The sequence below is a fragment of the Chelonia mydas genome, chromosome 21 (assembly GCF_015237465.2).
Source record: "Chelonia mydas isolate rCheMyd1 chromosome 21, rCheMyd1.pri.v2, whole genome shotgun sequence".
Classification (NCBI taxonomy): Eukaryota; Metazoa; Chordata; order Testudines; family Cheloniidae; genus Chelonia; species Chelonia mydas.
The window spans coordinates 17,874,647-17,897,241 of record NC_051261.2 but is presented as its reverse complement, the minus strand read 5'-3'; the positions used below and the strand labels follow the sequence as shown (position 1 = coordinate 17,897,241).

The following is a 22,595-nucleotide window of genomic DNA, read 5'->3' as shown; positions in this document are numbered from 1 at the left end:
TAATAGACGAGAGACCCAGATCCTGCTGCGTTAGGTGGAGCAAATAGTCCAAGATAGACTGAAGAGAAGATCGAGATGGAGAGGGATCCTGTTCGGAGGCCCAATAAGTGGAACGTTTCCACTTGGTCAAGTAGATAGCTCTGGCCCTGAGGTTGTTGAGGTGGGTTCCCCCCAAGTCTGATGCGTCCGAGACTAAAGACACCGATGGCTGTGGGACCATAAAGGGCACCCCCATCATTACCGACCTTGGCTTCTTCCACCAGTCCTGGGAGGTGAGGACCAGGCTAGGGCTCATAAGTACTGATTCCAAGTGGTATCTGCTAGGGGAGTATACTGATGCTAGTCACATCTGTAGGGGCCTCAGGCACAGTCTTATATATTGAACCACGTAAGTGTAAGCCGCCAGGTAACAACAGCTTGAGACACACTTAAGCTGTCGTGATTTGGTGGGCCATGACTTTGGATATCAGATCTGCCATGGTTTTGAAGCGGGCCTGCAGCAGAAAGGCTCTGGCTTGGGTCAAGTTGAGCACAGCCCCAATACATTCTATTCTCTGAACCCAGACAAGAGTTGACTTCTGCTCGTTTATCAGCAGGCCCAGAGCACTAAAGGGGTTTCGGCTTGTGCTGATATTATCTTGCACTTGAACCTGCGATTGACCTTTGATCAGCCAGTTGTTGGGGTACAGATACACCTAAATACCTTTCTGCCTGAGGAAGGCTGCTAGAACCCTCATACACTTTGTAAAAACCCCTGGGGCTGCTGACAGGCTGAAGGAAAGGGTGATGAATTGGTAGTTGCCATGATCCACTACAAACGTGAGAAATCTTCTGTGGGCACAGAAGATAGAAATGTGAAAGTATGCGTCCTTTAAGTCGAGGGCAGCATACCAATCTCTTGAGTCCAGAGAGGGAATGAAGGAGGCCAGGGAGACCATGCAGAACCTCAATTTCTTGAGATATCTGTTGAGACAATGCAGGATCCAGGATAGGCTGGAGCCACCCTTGTGCCTTTGAGATTAAGAAATATTGGGAGTAAAACCCCTGCCCTCTCAACTCTTGAGGAACTTCCTCCACAGCCCCCATATGTAGGAGGGATTGGACCTCCTGGATAAGGAGCTGCTCATTAGAAGAGTCCCTGAAGAGGGATGGAGATGGTGGGTGGGTGGGAAGGGTGGATAAAAACTGAAGGGTATATCTGACTGTCACTGTACTCGGGACCCATCAGTCCAATGTTATGGATGTCCAAGCCAGGCTGAAGAGCAACAGATGGTCCAGAAATAAAAGGGGGTGGCAGATCTGAAATGACAACTAGTGCAGCGCCCTCAGGCACATCTTCAAAAGGCCTGCCAGAGTATCCGAGTCCCCAACTGGGAGGCTGAGGTGGACGGGAATGGTTGGCACCATTTATAACCTCTGCTTTTTCTTTTGTAGAGCTCCTGTCTTGGAGGTCTGGAGAACTGAGGAGGCTGCTGGGGCATTAAGTGTTTTCTGGAAGCAGATGGAGCATACAGGCCTAAGGATCGTAGGGTGGCCCTCGTGTCAATGATGTCTCGTGTCCTTCTGCCCCGAGAAAAGGGAGAAGCCTTCAAATGGGAAGTCCTGGGTTGATTGTTGGACCTTGTGGGGAAGGCCGGAGAACTGGACCCAGGAACAGCGCCTCACGGTGACTGTGAAGGCCATTGTTTGGGCCAGCGAGTCAGCAGCATCCACAGCTACCTGGAGAGAGGTCCTGGCCATGTTCTAATCCTCTTCTAGGAGGGCTGCAAACTCCTGTCTTGAATCTTGAGGCAGGGAGTCTTTGAATTTATTCAGGGAGTGCCATAGATTAAAATCATATCTCCCCAGCAAACTTTGCTGATTGGCAATACACAGTTGGTGGCTACCCATGGAATAAACCTTTCTTCCGAAAAGGTCCAGTTTCTTAGCGTCTTTTTGTTTCAAGTAGCTCTCGACTGGCCCTGCCTGTCCCGTTTGTTAGCTGCAGACACCACCAGGGACCCAGGGGAAGGATGTGAGTACAGGTAATCGAACCTGCTTGCTGGCACATAATACTTTTTCTCTGCCCTCTTTGAGGTGGGGGCCAGAGAAGAAGTTTGCCACAGGGCCTTGACTGGTCCTATCACTGCCTCACTGATGGGTAGGGCAACTTTGGATAGAGCTGCTTCAGCCAGGATATCAATAAAGCTGTGTGATGTCTCTTTGAGCTCCTTGATCTCCAAGCCCAGGCTTCAAGTGACCTGCTTCAGCGGGTCCTGATGGGCCTTAAAATTGTCCTGGGGAAGTAGGCTACTGGGACCCATGACAGCTTCGTTTGGGGAGGATGAGAAGAAAGCACTCCTTCCTCCTCCTCCATTATGTCCACTTGTGGCATTTCCTGGACTTCAGTATCAGGGTCAGTACCGGAGTTGGGGTCTGGTGCCGAGCAGAAAGGAGCAGTATCCCGTCTCCTGGAGGCCACCAAGTAGGAACAGTGGGAGACATGCCTTGGTACTGGGGGAAACCCCTAGGGGTTCCAATAGGACCATGGCATTGGCCAGTGACCCACCGCCTAGGTGCCCGCTGGGGGACCAGCAGTGAAGCTCAATGGGGAATAGGCTGGGTATCGATGGTGGGCTTCTGGTGATACACAGGGTTCCCCATGGACTCCGAAGAGGATTCCTCTCGGCAACCATGGTGGAAGGGTATCCACTTCCATATGGTGCTGGTATTCTGGGGACCAGCGGCGTGCCAGGGAGTGTGGGGCTTTCCCCTGGATGGTGCCAAGAAGGTGCATGACACACCCTATTCCCTCCTGCTTTCAGACGCTAGAGCTGGTACGTGCCCCAGTGGGGTTGGAGGGACTGGAAGAGAGAGAGAGAGAGAGAGAGAGAAGGTCCCTAGTCTCCTGAAAAGCCTCCAGGGTTGACGGCACCGTCAGTCCATTGCTACCACGGTGGCTCCCTGGTATCAGAGGAAGATCCTGGCACCAGACTCAACACCTTTGGCAGAGTCAATGGTGCTGACGTGGGACCGGGGTAGAAGAGCGGCCTGGCATGGGTCTCACTCCCTCTCCCCACTTGTCTCTCTTCTGCACCAGCGAGCGCCCTTTTTCGATGTGCTGCTTTTTGTGCTTCTTCCTTGGCACCAGCAATGGAGAATGGTGTTGGGGGAGTGCTTCGCACCAATGCCAAAGTACTTGGAGCCGAATCGGAGTGGCTCAGCACTGAGACAGGTCTGAGGGCAGTTTCCATGAGGATAGATTTTAGTCTTATGTCCTGGTCCTTTTTAGTGCAGGGTCTGAAGTCCCAACAAATTTTGCATTTGTCCTTTACATGAGTTTCCCCCAAGCACTTTAAGTCACTCGACTGTAGGTCACGCACAGGCATAGGTTTGCCACAAGAGGCACAAGGCTTGAAGCCTGGGGACCGGGGCACACCCGGCCCCTGGGGCAAAAAGTCCTTTGACAATAGGAACTATATACACTATCACAACTTGGAAAAACTAAATGCACTATGTATGAAGAAAGAGTCTGAAATCACTGGGAAGTAACCTTGTCAGGGCAAGAAAGGATCATTCCAGCAACCATCATGGGCTGAGGAACTGAAAGGGTGTGGGGCTGGCAGTGCCCCTTATATCAGCATATATGCACACGACTCCAGAGGGTGCTAGAGCCAGCACAATGGATACCGCTAAGGGAAAAATCTTCGGCAACAGTGCATGTGGCGTGCACACACCTAGCACGAAATGGATATGAGCAAGTACTTGAAGAAGAAACAAAACCTTCACTAATAAAGTTTGCAGATGACACACGAACTGGGAGAGTGGTAATGAAGAGGACTAGTCATTGATTCAGAGTGATCTGGATTGGTTGGTAAGCTTGGTGCAAGCAAACAATATGTGTTTTAATACGGCTAAATGCAAACATATCCATCTAGGAACAAAGAATGTAGGCCATACTTACATGACAGAGGACTCTTTACTGGGAAGCAGTGACTCTGAAAAACATTTCGGGGTGGTGGTGGATTATCAGTTGAACATGAGCTCCCACTGTGACGCTGTGGCCAAAAGAGCTAATGCAATCCTTGGATGCATAAACGGGCATCTTGAGTAGGAGAGGTTATTTTACCTCTATATTTGACACTAGTGTGATTGCTGCTGGAGTACAGTGTACAGTTCTGGTGTCCACAAGTCAACAAAGATGTGGATAAATTGAAGAGGGTTCAGAAAAGAGCCACAAAAATGGTCAAAGGATTAGAAAACATTCCTTATAATGAGAGACTCGAAGACCTCTACCTATTAAGTTTAACAAACAGAAGGTTAAGGGGTGACTGGATTATAGTCTATAAGCACCTACATGGGGAATATTTAATAAGAGGAGGTTACTCACTTGTGCAGTAACTGACGTTTTTCGAGATGAGTGTCCCTGTGGGTGCTCCACTCCAGGTGTTGGTGCGCCCCTGCACCTTTGCTGGGAGATTTTTACAGCAGTACTCACACAGGCCGCATACATGCAGTGCCTGCCTCGTGCGCCTGTTGTGTCTCAATAGCACACGTGCGTGGCCGGGCTCCTTAGTTCCTTCTCTATTATGGAAACCGCTCCAACTCCGAAGTAGAGGGGAGTAGGGTGGGTAGTGGAACACCCACAGGGACACCCATCTCGAATAACTTCAGTTACTGTACAGGTGATTAACCTCTTCTTCTTCAAGAGATGCTCCACTGTGGGTGCTCCACTCCAGGTGACTGAAAAGCATTGTCTCTTGAGGTGGTAAGGACTTTGGAACAGGTAAGAAAAGCTGTACATAGCACAGCTCAGCCCATACGAGAATCAGTTAGGGGTCCTTGAATAAGACCATAGTGCTTTGCAAAGGTGTGTTCAGAAGCTCAAGTGGCAGCCTTGCACATATCTGCAAGGGGAACGTTACGTAGGAAAGCCACAGACGTTGACAGGGATCTGGTGGAGTGTGCTCTAATAGAAGTTGGAGGAGTCATGTTCTTCAATTGATAACAAAGGCGAATGCAACCCACTATCCAATTGGAAAGTCTCTGATTAGAGATGGCTGTACCTCTGGAGTGTTCCGCAACTGAAACAAAGCGTTTTGGCGAATTCCTAAAGGGTTTGGTCCTGTCCAAGTAAAAGGACAAAGCTTTGCGCACATCCAGTGTGTGCACTGTTAACTCAAAAGTGTTTGTATGTGGCTTAGGGAAAAAGGTAAGTAAGTGGATAGGTTCACTGATGTGAAAAGCTGAGTGCACCTTGGGAAGAAATCTGGGGTGCAGTCGAAGGGTGACTTTGTCCTTAAAAAAATATAGTGTACGGTGGATCCACCAGGAGTGCTCTGATTTCTCCTGCATGTCTGTCGGAGGTAATTGCCACTAAAAACGCAGTTTTCATGGATAGGTGCAGGAGAGAACACGTTGCTAGCTGTTCAAATGGTTGCTGCATCACGCATGTTTGGACTAAGAGATGGTCTCAAGGTGGAGTGGGTAGCTTAAATGTCTGGGTATAGGGACTGGAGGCCCTTGAGGAACAGCTTTGTGATGGGATGAGCAAAGATAGTAGTTTCCTCAGTCTTGTGGTGTCTAGAGACAAGGGTCACAGTCTACTGAGTCATTTTCATCATAAGCCAGTGAGGGAGGTGAGGAGAAGCTATCCTCCCTTGCACAGTCTCTATTGTCTCCCAGTCTCACTGATTAATTGGGAGGGGTGGGGGGCAAAGGGGGGAGCCCGAGCCTGGGCCTGCCCTCTACTCTGGGCGCCAGCTATGGTAGCTGACCTTTTAGAAACATGACGTACAATTCCCTGGGCTACTTCCCCCACAGCAGCCCTCACTTCATAGAATCATAGAATATCAGGGTTGGAAGGGACCTCAGAAGGTCATCTAGTCCAACTTCCTCAAGCTCCACTTTACTCTTACCTCAGGGCCTCCTTCCTTGTGCCTGATATGGTGTGTACTACTCAGTCTCTCCAACAGCACAACTTCCTCCCACAGCTCCTGACATCCACACCCACTTGACTGACTAGGAGGCTTTTAACTAGTTTCAGCCAGTCCCTGATTGGCTTCAGGTGTCCCAATCAACCTAGCGTTTTTCCTGCCTTCTGGGAAGTTCTTAATTGGCCCCAGGTGTCTTAATTGACCTGGAGCACCTGCCATTGGACTTATCCTTGTACCACGGATTTGTTTAGCCTGGAGCTAATATATCTATCTCCCACTACTTTTCTATAGCCATCTGGCCTTGCCCCGTCACATTCCTCATTGAAGAACCAGTGAGGAGCTATGCTTTGAGATGTAGGCTGGGGTGGTGTAGTCGACCGCTTTGCTGTGATCATAGGTTTGGAAGAAGGGGCAGCAGAATCAGCAGACAAATGGACATCCTGGTAAGAAAAGGGTACCACGCCTGCCTGGGCCACTTAGCGGCTATTAGTATGACCCTGGCACAGTCTGTCTGTATTTTGAGTCACACTGTGTAGAAGTGGCATCAGGGGGAATGCATACAGTAATTTGCCACTCCATTGGATCATGAACGCGTCCCCCAAGGAGTGTTTCCCTAGGCCTACTCTGGAGCGGGATTCCAGATACTTGGTTTTGCGGTTACAAAAACGTCCAGTTTCGGGTAGCCCCATATTTTGAATATGTTGTGTAAGATGATCTTGTTTATCTCTCATAAGTGTTCTAGGGGAAATGCTCTGCTGAGCTCATCCGCGGTAGTGTTTAAAGAACCGGATAGGTAAGAAGCTGAAATCTGGATATTGAGTTGGATATTGAGCTTCACAGCTTCGGTGCAAAGAGAGTGGGATCGAGCTCCCTCTTGTCTCTCTATAAAAAACATGCAGGCGATGTTGTCAGTCATGATCCTGATGCTTTGGTTTTTGATGAAGGGGGAGGAATTGGAGGCAAGCGTTGCACACTGCTCGGAGTTCTGGAAGGTTTATCTGTAAAGAAGCTTCGGTAGGGGACCAAAGTCCCTGAGTGGTATGATACCCTGTGTGTGCTCCCCAGCCAGTGAGGGGTGTGTCTATAGTAATTATAATGAAGGGGGAGTCCTGTAGGAATGAGACTCCGGATCAGAGATTGTGTGGAAGGGTCCATCATATGAGTGAGTCCTTGACTTTGGTAGGGATAGACAGAAGTCTGTTTAGACTGTGTACGTTTGGTCTGTAGACAGTGGTCATCCAGCCGTGGAAGCACCGCATGTAGAGGCGTGTTTCTCTGATCACAAAAGTACAAGAGGCCATATGGCCCAGAAGTTGCAGGCAGTCTCAGGCAGTGACCCGAGGGCTGTTCCGCAACTTGGCGATCAGATTTCTTATGGTGTTGAATCTGTTGAGTGGGAGAGATGTGAGTTCCGTTAATGAATCGAGGTGTGCACCTATGAACTCCAGTTGTTGGGTAGGAATCAATGTGGCCGGGCCATGCCTGGCTGTTTGGGGAGGCATAGCCTCCCCTAACCGGCCCTCCATACAATTTCAGAAACCCGATGCGGCCCTCAGGCCAAAAAGTTTGCCCGCCCCTGCTCTAGTAGATGGTGTATGGATGCCTAGGGACCTGAACGTAGCTCTGGAATCCTTCATGGTATGCAACACTTTGTTGGTCTTTGTGGCAAATAATTTGTCTCCATCGAAGGGGAGATCTTCCACAGGTATTCTGAATCTCGTGTGGGAAAGAAGATGTAAACCATGAGGCTCAACGCATCATGACTGCTGTCGCAGAGCCCCTCAGAGACTACAGATTTGAATTGTTGTCTCTTGTCCTCAAGAATATCGGTAATAAAGTCCATGAGTTTCTTGTCGTTTCTGTGGTAACATTTGGCCAATAGGGCCACGTAATCAGCCACCCTGAATTGCAGTGTGCACGACACACACTTTTTGACTGAGTAGGTCCAACCTTTTACTGTCTTTGTCAAAAGGGGTGAACGGGAGATGCTGTTTGTTCCTTTGGTTAGCTGCTTCAACTACCAGCGAATTGGGTGCTCAGTGTATGAAAAGGAACTCCGAGCCCTTGGAAGGGACATAGTATTTCCGGTCTGCTCACTTGCAGGTAGGGGTTATAGTGGCTGGTGTTTGCCAGATATTCTTGGCAGGGTCCATAATGGCTCCATTAATAGGAGGGCAATCTTAGATGCACTGGAAGGTTGCAGGATGTTGGGCAGCTCACGCTGATTTTTGGGTACTTCCTCCAGGGTAATCTTAAATTCATTAGCCACTCTTTCGAAGAGATCCTGAAAATAAGAAAAATCATCCGCTGTTGTTGGAGGTGGGGACGACAGGTTAATGCTGTTTGGAAAGGTCTCAGAAGCCTCTTCTTCTGCATGCAGCACTGCAGGCTGTTCCTGTAGCTCAGTCACAGATGTATGCACATGTTCAAGAGGAGATGAGGTGTCACCTTTCTGGGGCTGTGTCGGTCACCATGGTGTCTCCTGTATGATCCCCAGGGGCCCCAGTAATGCCACTGTCTGGGGAATGGCACGGGTGGTCCCATCCATGGGTGTGCATACCAGGGTGGTAGGTCCTTGGAGTATGAAGACCTTGATCTCCTGTGTCCCCTGCTGACTGGGGTCTGGAGTTGGGAGGAATGGTATGGTGAAAAACCTCCCTGAACATCGGCATCCTCATAACTAGAGAAGTGAGAGGGAATAGGAGATAGCTGTCGGGGCCGTGTTGATAGGTCTGGTGAAGGATCAGTATCAAGCAGGGGGGATTGTAGGGTCGGTAATACCAGTAAAACCCGTGAATGAACAAACTACGGTGCAGCAGTGTTTGCAGCCAGAGTGCATTCTGTTAGCTGCAATTGCGGTGTCTTGGGGTTGGGTGGTGCCGAATGCCGCTGTGCCGTAGAGGCAGGCATAGTGACTTGAGGTGCCGGTGCCGCAGTAGCAACCACACTAGGCTGTGACACAAGCAGGCTCAGTTGAGTCAGCACTGGGTCTTTCACGGTGCTGCATGAGAAGAGATGGGCAACTTTAAGCCTGAAGCCTTGGTGTGCCTCAGAAGCAGCCGGGATACGTGCGGTGCCAGAGGTGGCCGGCGCTTCATATGTGCTGAGCCATGGAGTGGTTGGCACTGAGGAGACAGACCTGCTCGAAGATCGTTTGGGAAGCGGTAAGTCTTTGTGAGGCGAGGCACGTGGTCAGTTTTTTGCTGTTTTTTTAATCTTTTGGTGACCTAGGAGGGCTTTGTCTCGATGAGGAAACTGCACCCGGGTCGGAGGCAGGTCCGAGGGACTTCTCCATTAATATTAACTTGAGCCTGAGGTCTCTGTCTTTTTGTGCCCTAGCTTTTAATTTACTACAGTGGATACATTTCTGGGGGACGTGGGACTCCCCCAAGCAGCCAACACATTGAGAGTGGCCATCTGAAATAGGGACGGCGTCTCTGCATGCAGTGCAGCACGTAAAACCTGGTGAGCCAGTCATATTATGAACTAACTGACAGGAAAAACAGGAAGGAAGAAAAAACTGGATTTTTTTTTGGTTAGTTTTTTTTTTTTTTTTTTTTTGAGGGACTGGGAAAGGAAAAATAAAACTTATCTAACTAAATACATGGTAAAAATGTGTATACCTAACTAGACTAGCTAAAAGCAAAGAAGTTTTTCAGTGACTGCTGAGCTCCGTCTCAGGCCAGGGATGGTAGAGAAGGAATTGAGGAGACCGGCTGCGCACACGTGCTATTGAGACATGGCAGGTGCGTGAGGCAGGCACCGCGCATGCATGGCCCGTGTGAGTACTGCTGTAAAAATCTCTGAGGGAAGGTGCAGGGATGCACCAACACCTGGAGTGGCGCACCCACAGGGACACTCATCTCGAAGAAGAACAGGCTCTTCAATCTAGTAGAGAAAGGTAAAACACAATCCAATGGCTGAAAGTTGAAGCTAGAGAAAATTTAGACTGAAAACAAGGTGTAAATGTTTGATTGCAAGAGTAATTAACCATTGGAACAACTTACTGAGTGTTGTGGTGGATTCTCCATCACAGACAACTTTAAAATCAAGATTGGATGTTTTCCTAAAAGATCTGCTCTAGGAATTATTTTGGGGAAGATCTACAGCAGTGGTTCCTTCTGGCTTTGATATCTATTGATCTATGAAGTAAGACATTTTTCTCAATGTATATTTCCTGAAATAATATTTTAATTAATCTTTCCAAAAAACCTGATATGTCTATGTTATCAATATTAAGACTAACGACCATCAATTAGTGGCATCTTTTCTCCACAGATCTTACTGCGCTCTACCAACTTCACTCATTTATTATACACTGTTTATACACTAGCATCATTTCACCACTGAAATACAGCGTCCTCTGGATAGAACTTGGCAGCTGTTTAACAGCTAATAGCAACACTACACAACAGCTTAGGAGAGGAAATGGAGAATACTGAATCTAACTTCAGTTGTAATTTAAGGAGGTAGATTACAGTCATCCAAGCTGGAATCTGGCCAGAACACAGAAACTCATACAAACCCTTGCAAAGAGTTTCAGGGGAATTTTTAACCGCCATAAGAGCCTGGGATCTAAATTTAGTATCTCACCTAAAAGAGCCCTTAGTACTGAGTTGGGGCACCGGTGCACATCTCAGTCAAGCAGAGGAAGCATGCTGAATCATTAACATTTCTGGCAACATCTAAATCTCAGCAGTCCCTCTGAACATAAAGCTCCAATTCTAAGCGGAAGAGAATGGACAGTCCATAAGGGGAACACTAAGCAATTATCCCCTTATCAGAATGTTTAGACCTATCAGTATTTTGATCCATTACATTTGCAGGACCCACTGGTGGTGAAAAATGTGGTAAAGCAGATGATTCCTTACCGGCAAGAAACTCCACTCCTGAGTCTTTGGGTCATATTTTTCCACCACGTCAATAGGTGACTGCTGGCTGCCAAAGCCTCCAATCACTAGCAGAACCTCGTTAGCCCCTGTAGAAAAAAAGACCAGAGTCAAGTTAATTCCTCTGCCATCAAAGGATCACCTTTAAAGAAGCTTTTGGATCCATCCTGGAGGGATGGTCTGTGCCAGGAATGATGGGGCACAGCTGCCTCTTTAACTGAATATTGCTGTCACTGCTCTGTCTCCCTCCCCGCTCCAGACAGACAATATTCAGCCTTCCCCACACCTCAAAGTGACTGGTGGACGGTGCATGCTCCTCCTAGCTTATTCTCACAAGAATTGTTCTCCTTTCTCATCATCTAAGCTACCCCTCAGATGCAGGCCAGAGAGGGCACCCTCCCTCATTCACCATTTCACTGTGAATGCCCTATACCCTCCTCATGCAACCACAGTTGCTGCTGTACCTACTTAGCTACCCCACTGAAGCACAGTGCGAGACCTATCCTGATGGAAGGAAGCAAGTCAGCTACAAAATATTCATAATTAAAGGTAGAAGGGATGATTTGCGGGAAGAACTATTTTCTGAAAATATTAAAATCCAAATAAAGTCATTTTCAGGTGACCATGAAGTTAATTGTGTTGAATATTTCTCCTATAAAGGAAAGAAAAGAATTCAGTGCCCTTTTTGCTTCTTTATCATGTATAAGGAAGGCCTGAAAGGATTTTTCCTGCCTGTTCTGTTTAGCTTAGAAATATCAAGAATATCACGTTTCCTCTTCCATTTTTTCTGGAGGTCTCTTGGAGGCCCAGACTACTGGAATGGGAGCCTGTTAAGCCCCTACTTAAAGGGGAGCAGTGCCGGATCTTTAACAAGGAAGCTTATTTTCTCTCCAATGTTTGTCAGGAGTTTAAGTAAATAAATACATCAAAGAACAGTGTAATCGTTTCAAAATCTCTTCCCCCACTCAGTTGCCCAGTTTCACCTCCTTGCTACTCGTAAGATCATCATCCTACTACTTCCCCAGTTTTCCATAATACTGCCAAGTAAAACAGGAATAGCCAAGCCCTGAAAAGAAAAAATCCTAAATATTCTGCCTAATCCTTCCTTCTACATCAAAGAGAAGGAAAAAAAAATCAAACTATTTCTTTCCTTTGCAGTCACCTTAAAACTATGTAAACAAGCAAATGATTTTGAAGCATGTATTATATCCCAAAGCTCCACAAAGCTCTATCTCGTTTCTGTCTGATTTCTGCCTCTTCTCTGAGGGTATGTCTACACAGCAATTTAAGCCCAGGTCTCAGGCAAGGCTCAGGCCAAAGCCCCCTTGCATACACACTGCATATATGCTAACCTAGGGCTCACACCCAGGATCCCAGGACCCTGAAGGGCTGGAGGGTCCGAGCCATAGAATATCAGGGTTGGAAGGGACCTCAGGAGGTCATCTAGTCCAACCCTCTGCTCAAAGCAGGACTGATCCCCAATTAAATCATCCCAGCCAGGGCTTTGTCAAGCCTGACCTTAAAAACTTCTAAGGAAGGAGATTCCACCACCTCCCTAGGTAGCCCATTCCAGTGTTTTACCACCCTCCTAGTGAAAAAGTTTTTCCTAATATCCAACCTAAATCTCCCCCACTGCAACTTGAGACCATTACTCCTTGTTTTGTCATCCGCTACCACTGAGAATAGTCTAGATCCATCCTCTTTGGAACCACCTTTCAGGTAGTTGAAAGTAGCTATCAAATCCCCCCTCATTCTTCTCTTCTGTAGACTAAACAATCCCAGTTCCCTCAGCCTCTCCTCATAAGTCATGTGTTCCAGTCCCCTAATCATTTTTGTTGCCCTCCGCTGGACTCTCCAATTTTTCCACATCCTTCTTGTAGTGTGGGGCCCAAAACTGGACACAGTACTCCAGATGAGGCCTCACCAATGTCGAATAGAGGGGAACGATCACGTCATAGAATCATAGAATCATAGAAGATTAGAGTTGGAAGAGACCTCAGGAAGTCATCTAGTCCAAAGCCCTTCTCAAAGCAGGACCAACCCCAACTAAATCATCCCAGCCATGGCTTTGTCAAGCCAGGCCTTAAAAACCTCTAAGGATGGAGATTCCACCACCTCCCTAGGTAACCATTCCAGTGTTTCACCACCCTCCTAGTGAAATAGTTTTTCCTAATATCCAACCTAGATCTCCCCCACTGAAACTTGAGACCATTGCTCGTTGTTCTGTCATCTGCCACCACTGAAAACAGCCTAGCTCCATCCTCTTTGGAACCCCCTTCAGGTAGTTGAAGGCTGCTATCAAATCCCCCCTCATTCTTCTCTCTGTAGACTAAATAAGCCCAGTCCCCTCAGCCTCTCCTCATAAGTCATGTGCCCCAGCCCCCTAATAATTTTTGTTGCCCTCCACTGCATTCTCCCCAATTTGTCCACATCCTTTCTGTAGTGGGGGGCCCAAAACTGGACACAATACTCCAGATGTGGCCTCACCAGTGCCGAATAGAACGGAATAATCCCTTCCCTCCATCTCCTAGCAATGCTCCTACTAATGCAGCCCAATATGCCATTAGCCTTCTTGGCAACAAGGGCACAGTGTTGACCCATATCCAGCTTCTCGTCCACTGTAATCCCCAGGTCCTTTTCTGCAGAACTGCTGCTTAGCCAGTCAGTCCCCAGCCTGTAGCGGTGCAGGGGATTCTTCCGTCCTAAGTGCAGGACTCTGGGGGAGGTTTAGATTGGATATTAGGAAAAACTTTTTCACTAAGAGGGTGGTGAAACACTGGAATGCGTTACCTAGGGAGGTGGTAGAATCTCCTTCCTTAGAGGTTTTTAAGGTCAGGCTTGACAAAGCCCTGGCTGGGATGATTTAACTGGGACTTGGTCCTGCTTTGAGCAGGGGGTTGGACTAGATGACCTTCTGGGGTCCCTTCCAACCCTGATATTCTATGATTCTATGATTTGTGCTTGTTGAACCTCATCAGATTTCTTTTGGCCCAATCCTCCAATTTGTCTAGGTCACTCTGGACCCTATCCCTACCCTCCAACGTATCTACTTCTCCCCCCATCTTAGTGTCATCTGCAAACTTGCTGAGGGTGCTATCCATCCCGTCATCCAGATCTTTAATGAAGATATTGAACAAACCCGACCCCTGGGGCACTCCGCTTGATACCAGCTGCCAACTAGACATCGCACCATTGATCACTATCCATTGAGCCCGACGATCTAGCCAGCTTTCTATCCACCTTATAGTCCATTCATCCAAGCCATACTTTTTTAACTTGCTGGCAAGAATACTGTGGGAGACCATATCAAAAACTTTGCTAAAGTCAAGGTGTATCACGTCCACCGTTTCCCCCATATCCGCAGAGCCAGTTATCTCATCATAGAAGGCAATCAGGTTAGTCGGGCATGACTTGCCCTTGGTGAATCCATGTTAACTGTTCCTGATCACCTTTCTCTCCTCCAAGTGCTTCAAAATGGATTCCTCGAGGACCTGTTCCATGATGTTTCCAGGGATTGAAGTTCCCCAGAATCTCCTTCTTCCCTTTTAAAAAGATTTGCACTACATTTGCCTTTTTCCAATTGTCCGGGACCTCTCCAATCACCACAAGTTTTCAAAGATAATGGCCAATGGCTCTGCAATCACATCAGCCAACTCCCTCAGCACCCTCGGATGCATTAGATCTGTACCCACGGACTTGTGCATGTCCAGCTTTTCTAAATAGTCCTTCACCTGTTCTTTCACCACTGAGGGCTGCTCACCTCCTCCCCATACTGTGCTGCCCAGTGCAGCAGTCTGGGAGCTGACCTTGTCTGTGAAGACTGAGGCAAAAAAAAAAAGCATTGAGTACTTCAGCTTTTTCCACAGCATCTGTCACTAGGTTGCCTCCCCCATTCAGCGAGGGTCCCACATTTTTCCTGGCCACCTTCTTGTTGCTAACAAACCTGTAGAAACCCTTCTTGTAACCCTTCATATCCCTTGCTAGCTGCAATTCCAATTGTGCTTTGGCCTTCCTGATTACACCCCTGTATGCTCGAGTAATATTTTTATACTCCTCCCTAGTCATCTGTCCAAGTTTCCAGTTTTTGTAAGCTTCCTTTCTGTGTTTAAGCTCCCTGAAGATTTGTCTGTTAAGTCAAGCTGGTTGCCCGCCATATTTGCTATTCTTTCTGCAAATCAGAACACAAGGACACACATTCTGTCCTTCTGATATATTTTGTACCCTGGTATTCCTGTGTCCCACTGATTATCCTCATTCCACCAAGTTTCTCTGATGCCTATTGTATATCCTCATTTAATACGAGGCACTCTAGTTCACCCTTCTTATTATTTAGGCTTCTAGTATTTGTATATAAGCACTTAAAAAAATTGTCACTTTTTAGCTGTCTGCCTTACATGATGGGAATCTTGAATGGGAATCTTATGACTGTTTCTCATCAGATCCCACCCACATTTTATCATCTTCCATCCTCTTCTCCTTACTAGGACGTAGCGAATCTCCAGTAATAGATCCTCCCCTAAGGGATGTCTCTGTCCGAACCATGCGCTCTTCCGCACCTGTCCGCTTTCCCCCAGCCCTTAGTTTAAAAACTGCTCTACGATCTTTTTAATTTTAAGTCTAATTTTAATTTTAGCAATCTGGTTCCATTTTGGTTTAGGTGGAGCCTATCCTTCCTGTATAGGCTCCCCTTTCCCAATGGTGCCCCAGTTCCTAATACATCTAAACCCCTCCTCCATATACCATCATCTCATCCATGCATTGAGACCCTGCAGTTCTGTCTGTGCATGGAACTGGAAGCATTTCAGAGAATGCTATCTTGTAGGTCCTGGACTTCAATCTCTTACCTAGCAGCCTAAATTTGGCCTCCAGGACCTCTCTCCTATCCTTCCCTATGTCATTGGTACCTACATGTAATATGACCACCGGCTCCCCCCAGCACTACACATAAGTCTATCTAGATGTGTCAAGAGATCCACAACCTTCACACCAGGCATGCAAGTCACCATGTGGTTCTTCCGGTCATCACAAACCCAGCTATCTATGTTTCTAATGACCGAATCCCACATATCTATTACCTGTCTCTTCCTAATAACTGGAGTTCTCTCCCATGGAGAGGTCCTCAGTGGAAGAGGATACCACGACATCATCCAGAAGGAGGGTCCCAACTATGGGATCATTTCTTTCTGCTCCAGTTCGATGTTCTCCTTCCCTGAGACTTTTATCCTCCTCAACCATGCTAACCCACCAGTCAGTGCTTGTTTCTCAGGCCCAGAAACAGCACTCCACCGTCTTCAGCTGCTCTGTGAATGCCACCAACAACCAGGAATTCTTTTTCGCTATGTCCCTCAGCTATATCCCCGGTTGTTATGATACTTCTCGTGGGTCTGCAAATACAGGAGAATCAACCGTCCTGTATTTGCAATGTTCATGAGAATAGTGCAGAGCTCTGTGGGCACCATGCTTCTGTCAGAGATGGTGACACCGAAAAGTGTTGCATGTGTTTGTGACTTTTTTTTTTTTAAATTATGGATATGGATGGCATTATGGGATAGAGACGGTTGCATGCTGAGAACCTAAGTCCCTGGCTGAGTCATTTCTATCCCACAACACACTGCAAAAATTTCCCAAAAGAGACTGCACTGGACAGTGGTACGTGGCACACTGGGATAACTTCCTGTGGTGCAGTGCACTTTGCATCAGTACAAGCACTCCTGGTCAGTACACGCAGCACTGACACAAGCAATCAAGCATGCACGTGCCTGTGCAGATAATTAACCAGTGGAGCAATTTACCTAGGGATGTGGTGGATTCTCCAGTACTTGAAGTCTTTAAGCCAAGATTAGAATGTCTTTTACTGAAAGATCTGATGATCTTATAGACTCAAGATGACGATGAGTCTAAAAGATCTGTTCTGGCTCATCTAGAAGTTACTGGGCTGAATACAGGGTTAACTGGGTGAAAATCTATGGCCTGTGTGTCATGCAGGAGGTCAGACTAGATTATAATACTATAATAATATAAAACTTTGTGGGAGTTGTCAAGAGAGATGAAAAGCATTTTTCCCCTGCAGCAACTGACCTCTAACTACATTGCAATCAACTGAGCTCAACTATGCAGACCTGTCAGAAAGGCAGATCATACCTTCAAGCAAGAATGGGGCTTGCTAAACCATGTGTCAAAGAGAGGCAAAGGGCTTATTTTTGCTATTTAACACTGAGGTATCTCTTCACTTCCTACCTCCCTGGTGTTTTTAATGATCCTGGTAAAGGGGTAGAAAGAAACTATCCCACCACGTTCGGATACAGTCTAGAAGCATGGACAACTCTGCGGGGAAAGACGGTCTTGTCACTAAAGCACAGGACCGGAAGTTAAGGCGATCTGGTCTCTATTCCCAGCTCTGCCAGAAATTTACTGTTTGTTCTGAGTCAAATCACTTCCATTCTCTCTCTCAGTTTCACTCTCTGTACAATGGGAATATTACTTGTTTCCCAAAGGGTTGTGAGAGTTAGCTCATTAGTATCTGTGAAGCACTGAGAGCATCAGTCAGAAGGCACTAGACAGCATCTAAATACAATACCTGGCAATGTCCCAGAGAATCTCCTGAGTGTCCTTTCCTTTGTTGCTCACCTAGACGTGCTCTGGTCCTGGGTCCCTGCATCTGACTCCGGAGCTCAGGCCTTAGGTGGAATTTCTTAGCTTCATCTACAAGGTCTCTGCACTGCAAACTGCACCGTATAAAAGGCTGGGGGAAAACATGCATATGTTGTATGTTTGATTTGTTTTAAATTCCCTAGAAACAATCATATTAGAACCAGTTCCACTGGATTTAAATGACATTAATACTCTGACTTGCATGATGACCTACTGGCAACAGAGAAAGGCTGCAAGTGCTACAGATGAAAAAAGGCCAAAAACCTGCACAGTGCCAGATACTGCAGGGCTCCCTAACTGTGGAAGAACAAACAAGACCGAGTAAATTACCAAACTAAGATAAACCAATTTAAGCAATATTTAAACCAGTTCAACTACGTCTGTGCTGGGGATTGGGATCAGGGTAATAAAATTAGTTTTAGATCAATTTCATCACACCAGTGAAACCATTCTAATGTAGTCTGTTGCAGGAAATTCTGCCCTGCTTGGTGAGGGTAACACAAATAGGCATCTCCAGCTGGATAAGGATAACGCTATGACTTTCTGTGACCTTCGAGACTTCTGCAGCGTCCGGTGCTGGCTCAGGGGCTGCCCAAGACGGGCAGCTCCTGGGCCAGCAGCAGCAGTTTGGGTGTGTGGGAGGGGGCTCAAGGCTGGGGCTTGGAGTGCAGGGCGGCGCTTACCTCGGGGGGTGGGGGGGCTCCCCTGCTGCCACCGGCATATCCCTGCAGCTCCTAGGCAGAGGGGCCAGGGGGCTCTGCACGCTGCCCATGCCCACACAGGCACGGCACCTTGGGGTTCCCGGCCAATGGGAGCTGCGGAGCCAGCGCTTGTGGCGGGAGCAGTGTGCAGAGCCCCCCTGGCTGCCCCTCCCCCTAGGAGCTGCAGGGACATGCTAGTCGGAGCCAAGAGCCCGCCAGCCCCGCCAACCCTCCCCACCCTGCACAGGTCCTGGGCAACATGCCACCACCCGCTCCGCCCCAGAGCCCACAGCACCCCCAGACCGCGCCCCCACAGCTCCCTGCCCCAAGTTTTAGTTAGGGATATATAGTAAAAGTCATGGACGGGTCACGTGACCGATCCATGAATTTTACTAAAAATATCTGTGACTAAAATGTAGCCTTAATTATAGGCCATCAGTGAAAGGAAACAGTGTGGAAAGCATCCCCAATGTGATCTATTGAGATATTTTGGGGACTGAACTATGGGATGTAAAGGAATAATGATATGGACTCTTAACCTCTCTATATCACAGGATCACTGTGCTGTTTATACCTCAGTGTCTATGACATCTGTGATGTAGCGGGGGGTAAGAAGCGGCATGCGCACGTACTGCAGCAGCTCTGGCAAGGAGTCCTCCCGTTCCTTTTTTGAGTGTTTCACCCAATTTATAACTGCCTCAAAAACAGGTTCTTCAGAATCCACCTAAAAAGAAAAAGCACTGATCAGACTTCAGAGGGTTGTTCCAGTGACTGGATTTGGGATAAGCAATAACTTTCCAGCTTGTTGACTCTGCTTCTCAGTGAGCAAAAAGGCTGAATTCTTAAGCAACGGTTTATCATGAGGGTTTCTAAGAATGATATTTACAAATGATCACCAAGAAATTCTCTTTGATTTTTCCTATTTAAAGTGCCACCCAATTGTTCTCTTTTATATCATCACCACCTCTCCCAATAGCTTTCTGGAATTTTCCATAGCCATCAGAATTTACTCATTGTGCTCCCATTAACCCTCTGCAGCCCCTATTCAAATGCCCAGACACTAACCTCTAACACCACAGGCTCCGGCTTTCTTGGTCCATTTCTCCACACTTGAAGAAACCAACCTTCAAATACCCACCTCCTCCCAGAGATATTTATCGTCTCTGGAAAACTGAAATCTGTTGCAGAGAGCCCTGAGCACTTCGGCTAGGCTCTGAAAATACAAATTGTTTGACCGTAGGTAATTCCAGGGCACACTAAAAGTGCAACCACTGAGGAGAAGGCTCATAAGTAATTAAGGTTTCAGCAAATCACTAGGGTTGGGCAAGAATCAGCAACGGAACATGAGTACCCACCTTACTGCCAGCATGACTAGTGATTTCATTCCAGTCATACAAGAAAGCCAGCTCCACTTCCTATGCTTTGGATTCTGCATCTCAAATGGGTTTTGCTTCAGAAGTAAGGGAAGTTCAGATGTTAGGTAGATGTAGGGGTCTGGTAAAACCTCACAGGTTTCAGCTACAAGATGATACCCCAGCCAAACCAAGTGAGCATATCAGCAAACCCTTGGAGGATGGGGTAGGTTTAAAGATGAGGCAAAGCTCTTACCAGGAGAGCTCAGAGAGCAGAGCCCCAGAGATAAGGGGGCAGTTCTACATACAGAAATTCACTCTGAAACATAAAGCATACAGCCACGATCGGTCACTTCCGTTTAAACTGTATCTGAAGTTAATTTTCTTCCTTTCAGTATTATACTTAGTGGGCTTGATCAAGAACACAGCATAAAATCTAAACATATCAAATGCATTAATTGATACTCTGAGAGCATCCTTGAAACACATAAGCAAGCAGAAGTGATCATGCCCTTCTCTGTTAATACCTGAACAGCAGATCCCCATACCTAACAAGTCTGCAGCTAAAATCCCACTTTAGAGACAGGAGAAGCTACTGTAAACCCCAGGAATTTGAACACCACCAGCTTCATTTCCTCCCCAGTGTAATGTTTATAGAGTACTCACTGAAATAATGGCAGAGGCATATCTGAACGTTACAGGATCTTTAACTCTGTGAAAACAAGTGATATTGCCACTTATATAGTGTCCCCATGTGTGACATTGCACTCTCTATGATTTTATAAAAATATGCTAATGAGTGTGAATATAATGTAACTGGAATATGCTTCATGCAAAAGGTCTCTTGTAAGGTATCATTACAAAGCTTATAATCTACTGAGTGTGGTCACCCTATTTGTATAAATGTATCACATTTGTATCTGAAACTAGAAATAAGAATTATAACTGAGGTCCTATTGTAGTTATGCAAAGTGTGGGCCATTAATGGTGGTTTGGAATCTTGATGGCTCCCATTAACCAGGAAAATTGACCGTAGATGGATCTGTTTACTTGTAAGTCTTCCTGTATACTGTGTGCTGGCAAGAGGGTAATGAAGTCTTACAGTGACATGTGATCATGTCACCTGAACTGGAATCCATCTTTAACCTGGTGCTTTTCCATTGAGAAGAGGGGTGGGAACCCAGAGGGACAAAGGATTCCCGCCTTATGCAAAAGATATATAAGTGAATGGAACAGAACAAATGGGGCGGCCATCATGAGAAATCCCCTAGCTACCACCTGAGCTGGAACAAGGGCTTTACCAGGGGAAAAGATTGTGCCCAGACTAGGAAGGCGTCCAGTCTGTGAAAGAAACTTATTGAAACATCTGAGGGTGAGATCTTATCTGTATTCAGTGTACTAGACTTAGACTTGCGTGTTTTATTTTATTTTGCTTGCTAATTCACTTTGTTCTGTCTGTTACTACTTGGAACCACTTAAATCCTACTTTCTGTATTTAATAAAATCATTTTTCACTTATTAACCCAGAGTATGTATTAATACCTGGGGGGGCAAACAGCTGTGCATCTCTCTCTATCAGTGTTATAGAGGGCGAACAATTTAGGAGTTTACCCTGTATAAGCTTTATACAAGGTAAAAAACGGATTTATTTGGGGTTTTGACCCATTGGGAGCTGGGCATCTGAGTGTTAAAGACAGGAATACTTCTTAAGTTGCTTTCAGTTAAGTCTGCAGCTTTGGGGCACGTGGCTCAGACCCTGGGTCTGTGTTGGAGCAGACTGGCGTGTATGGCTCAGCAAGACAGAGGTGTTGGAGTCCCAAGATGGCAGGGAAAGCGGGGGTAGAAGTAGTCTTGGCACATCAGTTGGCAGTCCCAAGGGGGTTTCTGTGTTCCAACCTGACACACCATGATAAAAAAAAAAAAAAATCAGTCTCCAAAGTAACGGCTGGTACAGCATTAAAACCTCAGCTCCTGAACTGAGTAAAACTGCCATCCACACATGGGTTGCTGTCTCCTGTTCTCCTCAACACACCTCCAGCTGCCAGAAACACTCAGAGCTCATCGCATCCATTCCCCCTTCTCCCCTTGAAACAGAAAAACGGCAAACAGGAAAACAGAGGGACAGCAGGATTAGCACATGAGCATCAACGATCCCAATCCAGGCATGCTGGTGAACTTCAGAAGCCCAAATTTACACCCACTTGTTTGCAACCTGGGATGCCAATCTTAGACTGTTCCTGGAATGGCCAGAATGGCTGCTACAATACAGAAATTTGGTTTATCCCAATCTTTACAAGAATGACTGCAGGGCACCAATGCATATAGTCAAAACTTGATGGAGGAGTGCACAACTAGAAGACTGGAAGGTGAACTGCAAGACCACACTATGCTCAATGATGCAGCAGTTAGATGGCTGAACAATCTAGATATTAAACTTGTGATGCATATGAAAATACAATCCCAACCAGCCCAGCAGCCTTGAATAGAGGTGTGCTGCCCAGTCAAAGGGCAGATATGATAGGACAGACACCCTAATTTTGAAAAGCTCATCATGTTTATTGATTTTTTAATTATCAAAGGACTTTTTAAAAGCAGCATACATTTTCAGGGCCTTTCAAATTCCATGGTGCCCCTTTTACTTTGAAGAAAGCAAATTAAACAGTTCTCCTGGACTGTTGTGATGTTTCTTGATTTGTGTTTGTCTCATTTACACTGTACATGTTTCGGGCCAGGGAATGTATCTTACTTAGAAAATTACTGTTTACATTTACTTTATTTTACAAAATACATTATACTCAGAATACAGTCAAATATTAATTAATTCAGAACTGAATCCTGGCACTTCAAATGGCAAAATCTTCCTGACATATAAACCTTTGATTAGTTTTTACATATACTGGATCTACTTCCACTTTATAGGCTCCATGAAAATATAAAATGCAGCTTACTAAATCAGGGCAGCCACCTGGTTAGAGATAATTTTTTAAGCGCTGACAATGTATTTGGCACTGTATGAGACACAGAATGAAGTGGTCCCTCCCTGAGAAACTCACAGTCCAAAAGAAATTGAGTAACATCTCAGGCTTA

General features: G+C 46.6%; 1 protein-coding gene across 3 annotated transcripts in view; it reads right to left on the bottom strand.

Moving 5' to 3' along the window:
* The window catches only part of KLHL12 (kelch like family member 12), an 83,553-nt gene that overhangs the window by 29,461 nt on the left and 31,497 nt on the right, over positions 1-22,595 (bottom strand). For 2 of the 3 annotated variants that reach the window (XM_007057902.4, XM_043533358.1), the window contains 3 exons: positions 18,731-18,880; positions 17,432-17,546; positions 10,787-10,893 (listed from right to left, as the gene is read on the bottom strand). In XM_007057902.4, the coding sequence (XP_007057964.1) occupies positions 10,787-10,893; positions 17,432-17,546; positions 18,731-18,880 (372 nt within the window). Of the gene's footprint in view, positions 1-10,786; positions 10,894-17,381; positions 17,547-18,730; positions 18,881-22,595 lie in introns of all 3 variants that reach the window. The other variant, XM_043533359.1, reaches the window with a different exon arrangement.